At 44.4% G+C, this 11,302-nt stretch overlaps 2 protein-coding genes across 7 annotated transcripts in view; one reads left to right on the top strand and one right to left on the bottom strand.

Annotated features, from left to right (window-relative positions):
* Nucleotides 1-385, top strand: part of MRPL13 (mitochondrial ribosomal protein L13) — a gene marked incomplete at its 3' end in the record, with an annotated part of 34,802 nt that extends 34,417 nt beyond the window's left edge. Inside the window, exon 7 of the mRNA XM_080578770.1 lies at nucleotides 91-385. Coding sequence (XP_080434896.1) covers nucleotides 91-115 — 25 coding nt within the window. The remainder of the gene's footprint in view (nucleotides 1-90) is intronic.
* A 2,969-nt stretch (nucleotides 386-3,354) lies between these two features.
* The window catches only part of COL14A1 (collagen type XIV alpha 1 chain), a 127,638-nt gene continuing 119,690 nt past the window's right edge, over nucleotides 3,355-11,302 (bottom strand). For 2 of the 6 annotated variants that reach the window (XM_080578761.1, XM_080578762.1), the window contains exons 46-48: nucleotides 6,719-6,796; nucleotides 5,624-5,779; nucleotides 3,355-4,268 (exon numbers count right to left, since the gene is read on the bottom strand). In XM_080578761.1, coding sequence (XP_080434887.1) covers nucleotides 3,943-4,268; nucleotides 5,624-5,779; nucleotides 6,719-6,796 — 560 coding nt within the window. In that variant the 3' untranslated portion in view covers nucleotides 3,355-3,942. Of the gene's footprint in view, nucleotides 4,269-4,395; nucleotides 4,825-5,623; nucleotides 5,780-6,718; nucleotides 6,797-11,302 lie in introns of those variants that run through there. The other 4 variants (XM_080578764.1, XM_080578766.1, XM_080578763.1 and 1 more) reach the window with 3 other exon arrangements.

The raw sequence follows: 11,302 nt of genomic DNA, 5'->3' as shown, positions 1-11,302 counted from the left end.
ATAAAAATAGATATGGCTATTACTGCATCTCTAAAACAAAGCCACTGTAGTTTCCATATGTTTTGTTAACAAAGCACTTTTTTTTTCCAGACCTAAAGATTTTCGAAGAAAGTAATAAAAGGAGAACAATTGCTATCAGGAATGTGTCTCCTCCTTGAAAAAGAAATCTTCTAACGTGGAAGAAGACGCATCTGTGCATCCCAGTTATCCCTTCTACACAGAATATTTTTGGCAGGTACTAGCAAAGTTTATTAGGAAAGCTTATAAAGATTGTTGTATTTGAAACAGCTAAGAATGGATATTACACTGTTAATATCACATGTACTTTGTGTTGTTTGATCTGTTATTTGTTAATTAAATGGGTTTTATTACTGTTGTTAAAGAATTGCTACTTGTTTTTTTTTTAGTATTTGTATCTCAGGGAAAACACCACCTTGTTTCTTGAAATGAGGTTACTCACTCTAGAAGTTGCAAAACTTGATTTTTGCCCAGTAAGGATAGTGAATAATTATGGATTGAAAACCAGTGGCTTGACCTGTTTAACCTATTATTGCTGTAGAAGTGATCTTGCACAGTTTTTCTGAAAGCTTTTTCTAGATCCTGGAGTGTACACGTAGTATGAAATTAATGGTGAGATTTTGCTGAATGTGCATCTGTGCAGGCCTGCAGTTTCCATATCTTTTTAGGTGAATATGCCCACTGAAAATATTGTGGTGGTGGTGAGCGTAATCAAACTTCTTCTGGAGCCAAACTACATGGAAAAAAAAAAAAAACAACAAAACTACTAGTCTTCAAAGAAAGCAGTGCACATATCCAAATATGTGTGCATGCACGTTGTAGTCCTGTTAGATGTAAGAAATATATTAAAATATGCATCTTGGAATGAGGGGGTGGTGTGATTTGTGGTGGTCATTTTTTAGGTTCTGTAGGAGTTTTTCAGTCTTGAGCAGTGTTTTAGAAAGAGTTTTTCTGCACAACATGCCTATAGCTTAGCCTCTTCCTTACGATCAAAAACGGGTATTGGTCACTGACCATAATTTCTCATCACGAAGCTCTGGCCATCTCTTGATAAGGTGTGCCATACGATGTACTTACAGCGCTGGAAATAAAGCCAATGGGAAATCAGTTTGTGCTTCCAGGAGACCTGTTTGCTCTAGGGAAAGCAATTGCAGCACTTCACAATGTCAGGAGTTTCTCAGATGTCGGAAGATTGACGTTTCAGTACCAGCAGCACATGTTGCTGGAGTACTGCAGCGCAGCAAGGCCAGCATGAATTTCACAGGTGACACTGTCTGCTACACCGAGAACAAGTTTCTCTCTTCCACATGTGACCAGAAGATCGTGGTTGCTTTTCTGCAGGTAACTCTTGAACCAAAGTCATTGTGTAAATAAACGAATCGCTTATTTTTCTACTACTTCTGTAGTAGAAGATGCTGATAAGTTATCTTCCAAATTTTACAATGTTTGGTGAGGAAAATTTGTGTTTACTATATCCGTTTTGTACAAGCATTGTATAGGAAGAAAATTACTGCTTTATTTATGATCTATTTTTCATAAAGGCATTTCTTTAGCATTCGAATGGGCTTATCCTGGGAAATACTTCTATCCAGTGAACTTGCCCTACTTGATTTCCAGTTGAGTAACCAAACTCAGTTAAATGCTAAAAGCATTTTTAAAAGTAAAAGATTAAAATAAACACTTTTTTTGTGTTAGGACATAGTACATATTTTGTAGTTAAGATCTGGGTGGCATCAACTATCTGTGTGTTACAAACTTCACAGTCAGCAACTTACTTGTCTTCGCCTGTCTGGAAAAATATGAGACGCTCCTGATTATACAGTGACTGAATTCTGGAGAAAATCTTGCCCATATGTGCGCCTCTTACTTTTTTTGGCAAATACACAAATCCTGAATAATATTTTTATATCTTGGTAGTACCCACCAAACAGTTACATTTTATTACCAATACATATGCAACAAGTTAACACAGGCCCAATGCTACAGGGAGGGTTCTGGTAGCTCCCAAGCAGCCCCTTCATTTGCTTAATTCACTGCGTGTACAGCCCGTAGGCAGGGATGGAGGTTGGTTGTGCCTGCCCTGGTCGGGTGCGTGTCCGTGGAGCGGGCATCCCCGGGCTGGGGGTGCCCCAGTTCCCAGCCCAGGTGACAGGGGGTGGATGCGGGGAGTGCAGTGGAAGGAAAACCTGCTTCGTGGTATTAAACTCAGAAGAAAGGAACTAGGTTGTTTTATATCCATACACAAATATTTAAATTTGTACCCAGACAGAGTTTGAGCTTATCAAAACCATGCAACGTACTCTGACCGCTGTGTATAATGCAATGACAGTTTTGTACTTGGGTGCCAGGACAGCCTCTGCTAAACGCACGTGTGTACCTGTAGCTATACCCACTTCCTTGATGCCGCAGTATTCTGTACAGTGGGGTCATCACCAAGTTATCTCATACTTTTCACCTTGTACAAGAAAGTGACAGGAGATACTGGGGAACGAACTAATGGGGAAAAAAAAAGAAGCAGGATAGAATGGGATCTAGCTTCAAATTGCCCTGGGATGTATGCAGCTAGGGGCAGTGCTGGTATAAATGCTTCGTGTTACTAACGAGGCTGATTTCTAGGCCGGAGAACTTGAGATTAACACAGTAAAGGTATGCAGGTGTCTCAGCACCAGTGTCTCGCCTTCCTCATAAGCTATGAAGGCTTCTGGCAGTGGCCAGAAGCAAAAGCTGACACATCTTTCCCTGCGGAGCTGAACCTGAAGCCCACTGGGGCAAGCAGGAACACAGTCCTCGGAACCACAGGTCAGCCTCTCCATGTCACTGTAGGGCTGGATTACAGGTACTCAAAATCTATGACTTCATCTTAGATGTATGTATGTTTTTGAGCTTCTACTTTAAAACCTTCTTTGTTGCTTAGTCTCGGTAGTGTTGTTCAAAGCTGTTCAGTGTATCACTGTAAGATTTGTTTATCTGCTTTAACATTAATTGCTTTGTTATCCTCAAGCGGTTGGGTTGTTTTTTTTCTTTCGCTCGTCATCAGATGATCCAAGTTGCCTCTGCAACTGTTCCTGCCAGTCTTTTGACTTTGGCATGTTAATATGCAAAAATCTCCGCTCCACAGATGGTACAACATCCTTATCTCATATTTATTCTCACCACTTCATATATTTTAAAAATAAGGCTAATATTGTTTCAACTAAGTGTCTGTAACCTTTAAAGTAAAACTGTTGCACAACTGTTGAGAAAGGAAAATGTATTTTCTTCTCTTTAGGTTCTGTCCCCTGAAGATCTAGACAACTGTTCCAAGTTAAAAATCAATCAAGTATAAAATTAACAATATAAAAGCTTGCCACTTTTATTTGCATACAAAACAGAAACGAAAGAGGTTCACAATAAATTATCAGTGTACTCCCACAGAACATTCTTGTGTATTTATATAATGTGGGTTAAAAAAAATTGCATAAACATAAAATTTTGCGAAAGGGTAGTAGCTGGCTTTAAGGAAACCTGATTATGCATTGTTTTTCGGTGAATTTAGTAGGGTTAATCCGCTAGTAAAAGCAACTCATCCAAAACTAAGAGAACAGAGTCAGCTGGAAAATCGTGGATAACAAACATGGACCTTCCCGAATGGTTCTGTACAGCAACTTTACCAGATGCAGTTTTTTAGATACAGTTTGAATACTGTATCGAACAGCACTCTGGAGAAAGATCTACAAGTGATCCTTCACCATCATCTAGCACCAACCCACTAACATACTAAGTTTCTGGCATGCAAGATAATCACCTTTATTTTTTGTGTCAGCTGGTCATGTACATTTATTTTCCTTTAACATAAGAGCTTGTAAACATCTTCCGTGACAGGTCAGGTACCCGAACAAAGGGCCGAATATAGATGCACATAAAACGTTTCCCTTTCTGAACAGTTCATTGAGAGGGCTTTTTTCCATTTGCCCTTTTGTGTACTGGAGTCTTGACGCTTCTCTTGGCTATCTTCCTTGTGAAGCGAGTAATTCCCGGGGATCTCAGTTCAACGGCTTCCATCTCTTCTCGAACAGGAGTAAACTCTGGTTGAGCAAGATGAGGTGATGGATAGGAGGACTGGGAGTATGGGGACGGTAAGGGGTAGGACCCGTGAACTACATACGGCTGTTGCTCACCATCATAAAGGTCCTCGGGGTCATAGATTTGGTAGGAGTTATGTGGCAACTGCACTACTGGGATGTCTTGATCGGTTGGCTCACCGTATCCACCTTAACCCACCACCACCAAGAGTATTCATATGGTTAACACAGGAGAAGGGGAGTAGAAAATTAAAGCATTCATTAGGAAATTGACATATATATATACTTTTTTATATATAGCGCATGTGCATATATATCATCTTTAAATACACGTTTTTATTCACATAAAGGAACAGTGAAAACATTTAATAAAATTAATAAGCTGGAGCAATTGGAAACCCACCAACAGACAGCCAAGTTAGTTGGAAACCACCACCAAAATTTGTCTCATGTCCAGTTGTAATACGGCGCTTATTATACACTGCACAATCTGCCTGCTTTAGCTTATTCCAATTATGGGCTAGAATATATGATTAATGGGCAAAATGGGTCAGGCAATAACTTTTAGCAGTGCAAGGAAGCTAGGTGCGTGTACAGCTGCCAGTAAGTTCATTAGTGGTAGTCAACATCGTTGATGGAAAGCACAGAGAAGTTCAGCATCCATATCTGACCTTCAGCCAAATGAGAATTGAACCAGAATGAGTCTTTCACCTTCTGGATTGGTAGCCATTGTAAGGGATTGGGCCTTCGAACAGGAAATGAACAACAGGGAAGGGAAACGAGGAGGAGAGGAGAGGAAGAGACGACAACAAAAACATTCACGTGAGTAAAACGTACGAATCAGTTCACAGGCAGATTAAAATGTAAACATCAAACAAATATGCCTTATGCATAACATTTGTAGTAACTAGTAATTTGCTAAAATAAATTTCAGTTTTAGGTTGGACAGCACCACTTTTGGTAATTGTGTTAACTTCCTCCCATGGCCTTTCCGTGCTCTAATGAAAAGGAAAGTCAGATATACAGAAGACTTAGAAAGAACTGTTTTCTCCAGACTGTTTCACTTGTTAATCACGGACACGTGCACCCCTGTTTCAGGTTACACTATTACAGGTTTAGTAACGTTCATGCTGTCATGCCATGAAGAGGAAGTGGAGCAACACGTTTTAAAAACTACAAATGTTCAGCTCCGCCGCCATGAACATAAGGAGAGGGGGATTCAACACACAGAGCATTCAGTTGAGGTGGAGCAGGCTCGTGGACTAACACAAAGAGGTACAAGACAAAAACCCAGTATGCTTCATCCGTTTCACAGGCCTGAATCAGATGGTGGACTCTGCTCACTGCTGCGGGCACCCCTGCTCACTGCATGGCCCCACAAAAAGCAGCAGCGTTGGACACGCCTGTTTGTACGGAGCCAACTGCATTGTGGCACAAGGTTTGCCAGTAGCCTCCATCTTACTTTGGCTGTTAGAAAGACATGGTCCTTTTCCTCGCCACCCCACCTCTGAAACCGGGGGCGGCTCCGACCGCAGCCTACTCACCTCCCATGCCGTACCCCGCGCAGGAGGAAGGGTCGCAGTACCCCGGGGGGCCGGAGGGGCCCTGCGAGCCGGGGGGCCCCGTGTGGCCGGCTGGGCCCCGCGGGCCTGGGGAGCCGGGGGGACCCGGGCTGCCAGTTCGGCTTTCTCCTGGAGGCCCTGCGTGAAACGGGGAGATAAACGCGTGACTGGCATCTTGTGACGGCAGCGAGTCCAGGCCGCCTTGGCAGCGCTGCAGGCCTGGTGCTAGGAGGAGGCAGCACGGAGAGCACTGCGACTACGTCCAGGAGACAGCTTGAGCACGGGGGCTGCACCTCCCTGCTCCAGCGCCCCCAGGCACGCCGAGGGAAAGGCTCCAGCCTTTTCCCTGCTCCTGACAAGCCTCCGCGCTGGCTGGTGCTTTGTCTTCCGTGCCAGAGGCAGCTTTTAGCCAGAAATTTGTACTAGCGTTTCTACAGAGCAAATGTTTCACCAAGTGCCAGACATTTGGGAAGGCGGCTTCATGGGGGAGGACAGCCCTGGATGCCAGCATGGCTCTCCTGTCCACCCACTGTTTCAGTGCACCCTCTGGGTAGCGCTCTGCTTTGATAGCAGTCCTCTAACGAATGAATAGCCTAACAAAGTCAGTGCAAGTTTATGCATCTTTCAACAGGATTTGAATATCACTCTATTTTTTTCAGGAACTAAATCTAAATCCCTTTGATTAATGTGCTGAATTCACATACATTTCCCTCTCAAGTTACAGTTAGGAATGGCCTTGGGTCAATGAGGAAACAAATGCAATCAATCCAGATTAATTTTTACCTACCAGACACTATTTCAAAAAAAAAAAATACTTAGAACATTAAAAAGGAGGGTTTTGGAGAAGCAATTTATCACGGGGAAAAGGAAAATTCTTGTGTGACTGATGACACCACCGCGCATCACATCACGATGTCATATCACAGAGTAAAAACTTTACAGCAGTGAGGGGCCTAAATGACAGCTTCTTCTGCTGCATGAGCCTTAAAAGTGGAGGACACAGCCCTGAAATTCTTAGGTGCCTTGCAAAGGGGTGAGAGCAGTGTAACCCAGCTGCCCCAGATGTAACGACTTTACCTGTAGATCCTGGTGGGCCTCGGGGTCCTTGAGTTCCAACACCCGGATTGCCTTTTTCTCCCTTCTCGCCCGGTAAACCTAAGGAAACGGTACTCATCAGAGACACATCCTGCACAGAGCTGTGCAATGGTTATTATTTAACCGGGGCTGTGGTTCCATACATTACTTTTCACTTAAATACAGATGGGAGAGGAGGAAGGAGGTAAAATAGAGAACTATTTGGTTCCTTTCTCCTCTCTTCTCCAATAGCCTCTCAAGGGAATCAGTGTTCCATGGGTCTTAAGCGTGGATTCATCTGGGTGGTTTACAAGGGCACAGACCAGTTTCCAACTGCGCTTCCTGCTGGAAGGCTGCTTCTGGACTGTGCCAAGGTACAATGATGGTAAGTCAGAAGAATAGTCAGAGCCTCACAAAGCTGTCTGTAAACTGCTGTGCAGCCCAGAAAAAAAAAAAAAACAGATTTTTTTAATGCTACAGCCAAATTTCCTTCAAGCGTTCACCCACCAAACAGTGGTTCATCACAAGATGGGTCCACAAGAAAACTGAAAGTTATCATCGGAGGGCCTTAAGCTGCTGAAGTGCAAAAAAGTCTCAGCACAGCCAGAATCTGTCCCCCAGTTGAAGCCCAGTCTAAGAGCTTTGCAGTCACAAAACTTGACTTTCCAACACACAGTGCCATATAGTTGTGTTCGTGCACTTGCTCATGGCCCTGAATTTCTATCATTGGGGCTGATCTGTGAAGACTGCAGATCTAGGAATCCAGGAACGGCACAACATTCTTCCAGCTTTCCATCTCCTGCTCCTCTACCACTACGGCATCCTATAAAAACACTTCTACATGCAGCGATCACAATGAGCGGTGTCGAACTGAAGTAGGTGTCAAAACTACAAATTCCAGACCCTGAGTTTCCACCGGCGACTTGGAAACTCTCATAAAGTCTGTGTTTGATTTGGATGGTTCAGAGACACAAAACCCAGGCTGGTTGTGGGACCGTCCCCCCATTTTCCAGACCTCCCAATGCTGGTAATTGCTCTCACTGCTTCACAGCTTCCACGCTTTCAGAATGAAAGCCAGCATAGAGCACCTTCACGAAAACAAAGTAGACAGAAAAAAGTGCTGCTAGCCTCGATGAGGCACGCTCTCCGATTTCAGCTGACTGGCCTGCTGCCTTCCCTTCTGCTCAGGTAACTGCAACATCTAAGGAAAAATATCTACGAGGCACCTCCCGGGTGACTGTGTCCAGACTCTCCTTTTTACAAGGAGCCGTGTAAGATTTTTTTTCCTTCCTAAGCCAATTTCTGATGGATGCAAACAGGAACAAGCTGTAACTGTGAAAGATATTGCAATTAAAACCCGTCACTGACAATGCATTGCTCTCCTTGAGTTTGTAAAATAAGGGTCTGTGGGAAAGCAATCTGGTGGTTCTGTGTTTGTCTCAGGTTGGTTGTTGGGCTTTCGATGGAGGTGTAAGCAAAGGGGGAGTGGGTCCCCATCTGGTCCCAAGAAAAGGAGCTCTCCTGGTTCCTCGGCGGTTGATACCAAGACCTGAAATAGGAAGGGAGGCAGGGAAATCCCTATTTCCTGCAATCTCTTCCCCAGCTGAAGACTTGAGAAGCACCAAGGCCTCCCACGCAGCACCCTCTGGGACTGGACAATCGGAATTCACACCAGGGAGGGGATTCAGGATCCCCCAGTGAGTTCTGGGTCTGCTGCTGAACGTGTAGCCTCAGGGGCACTGTATCACATAGCGCAGTCACCTGGAAAACACGGGCCTACCTCTGCAAGTAGTAACTCTGCTGAGCTCCTCATTTTTAACCAAAGTAGGACAAGCTTGTTCTTACCCTACAAGGTTTTTTGCCACTGTTCCAGCACAGTTCAAATATTTTCTGTTTCCATTTTGTACCTTCTGTTTCCTTTGATTACACTTTTTTTTTTTTAATGTTCTTGGTGACCTGTTAGTTTTAGGCCAGAAAGATGAGGAATGGCTCTCTAGCCTGATTGCTCAAAAATTTACCATGGAGAGGGAGACCTTGTTTCAGACTTTATTCAGACTTGGGCCTGTGAGAACCTCATGAAGTTCAACTAGGGCCTGCATCTGGGGCAGGGCAATCCCAAGCACAGATATTGGCCAGGTGGAGAATGGATTGGGAGCAGCCCTGAGGAGAAGGGCCTGTTGGTTGATGAGAAGCTCAACACGAGCCGGCAATGTGTGCTTGCAGCCCAGAAAACCAACCATATCCTGGGCTGCATCAAAAGCAGCATGGTCAGCAGTGTGAGGGAGGGGATTCTCCCCCTCCGCTCTGCTCTCTTGAGACCCCACCAGGAGCACTGGGGCCCCCGGCACAAAAAAAGACATGGACCTATTAGAACGAGTCCAGAAGAAGGTCGTGAGGATGATCAAAGAACTGGAGCACCTCTCCTCTGAAGGAAGGTTGAGACAGTTGGGGTTGTTCAGCCTGGCAAAGAGAAGGCTCCAGGGAGACCTTACAGCGGCCTGCCAGTACCTAAAGGGGGCTACAGGAAAGCTGAGGAGGGACTCTTTGTCAGGGAGCGTAAGGATAGGATAAGGGTAGTGGCTTTAAACTAAAAGAGGGTAGGTTTAGGTTAGATATAAGGAAGAAATTCTTTACTCCGAGTGTGGTGAGGCACTGGCACAGGCTGCCCAGAGAAGCTGTGGACGCCCCATCCCTGGAGGGTTCAAGGCCAGGCTGGATGGGACTTTGGGCAACCTGGGCTGGTGGAAGGTGTCCCTGCCCATGGCAGGGGGTTGGAACTGGGTGGGCTTTAAGGTCCTTTCAGCCCCAAACCATTCTGTGATTTCAGGACCTAACGTCCAGAACACAGAGGAATATATTCATCAAGCAGAGCAACCACACGTCTCCCAGTGGTGGCAGTAAGTGAGAAAGGAATACAGCTTCACATTTCCTGAAATGATGCTCTAACCATCCAGTCACTGGAGCAGAGGTGGAGAGGAACCAGCACCAAGCTCTCTTCTCTCAAGCATCCTTCACATCTGATCTTTCAATTTTCTATCTTGTTTGTACACAACCACTTTGTTTTACAACTAAATCAGTTCCCACTTGGCCTTTTTCAGGCAGATAATGATAAACCTCTGGCCAAACTGCAAGATTACTAAAACCTAACCGAAGGTGAAAGGGTCTTAAGTGTTTAAATTACTCAAGCATCTTGAAATTTGCCAACATCTTTTCTTCTGGGATTCTTAGTGATGTAACATTTGGGATTCCTGTTCTCTGAGAGTATCCTCCCAGTTCAGGACAAGCCTCCTGTTTGTAATCTAGCATTTAGTTAGAGCACAGACTGCAGTTTCAAGCTGCAGTGCTATTCAGCACCTTTGACGAATGACTGCACTGCACAGCCTATGGCAGGAAGCAGTCCTAGGTGGCAGAGATGCTCTAATCCACTTTTATAGCACTGAGGGAACCTGCCAAAAAAACACATCGTCTGTGATCAGCAACTGAATTCCACACATTTTAAAAATGACTTTCTCATGCAAACCCCTTTTCCTGCATTCCAAATGCAGTTTCCAGACATTTAAAATTTGCTTAGCCCCCTTAAGCACATGGAGAGTGTCCTCTGTTGCAATTCTCTACTTTTGCTGCAGGCTTTTAACAAAGGCAATTCATCTAGATTGTCCCTTTCCATACGTGCCCTGTAAGGAAACGCTGGCCGTTTGCAAAAGGCACAGTGTGTGTGTGTGGATTGCTTTGATCATAACAAGACTGGCCCACGATAACCATCTGGAATCTACACAGATATTTAGTGCGATTGTTTATCCGACTTTATGATAACATTAAACGGTGACCTCAAAAACAATTGCCACAATATTTTCAAATCACAGCCCTCAATGCACTCGGTTATTATTTACGCACACAAGTACATGCATCCATACACGATGTTCCCAGGAGAAATTCCAGTAAGCAGCGATAAAAACAGAACAAATCCACTCAGGCTAATAATAAAAAGCTTGTCCTGGAACATGTTATGAAGCTCTTGCACGGGGCAAACTTTCTTTGAAATCACATGGATATCCAGTTCCTAGAGCAAACATACTGGAGGCCAAAACACAAGTTTGCTTCAGGTTTCTTTTAGTCTGCTTTCCAGAAAAGTTTACCCAAGCAGGAGAGAACATAAACACTGAAGCAAGAATAGCCTGCTCCTAAGGCAAACCTCACATGAGCTAAAATCAAGCACTCTGTGAGCTCCACTAACAGGCTTCCCACCAAAGGTCTTTACTAAGAGTAAACAGATTCACAGCCCTCTTGGCCATAGTTAACAGCTCCCTCCTATCAACGATATTCAGACTTCACCCATTTCTCTTTACATCGCCCAGAAAGACATCACTCTCCGTGTTGGTTACTCCAGTGGTTAATCACTGGTAGGGATAAAAGTATGCATCAAAACTTGACATTCGGTTTAGGGTGGCTTCAAATCCTAGTAACTGTTTACAGGTTCATGCTCCGGACATACTTCAACAGTACCGGCTGTCTCCCCCCCTTCAAGTTAACTGGTTCTTTATGTTTCTTCCCTCGCCAAAATAAGCAATGGCTTGGGTTCAACCCCAA

This window comes from Anser brachyrhynchus (assembly GCF_964034855.1).
Source record: "Anser brachyrhynchus genome assembly, chromosome: 2".
NCBI lineage: Eukaryota > Metazoa > Chordata > Aves > Anseriformes > Anatidae > Anser > Anser brachyrhynchus.
Note: the sequence above shows the minus strand (reverse complement) of the source record. Positions and strands in the feature narration are given on the sequence as shown.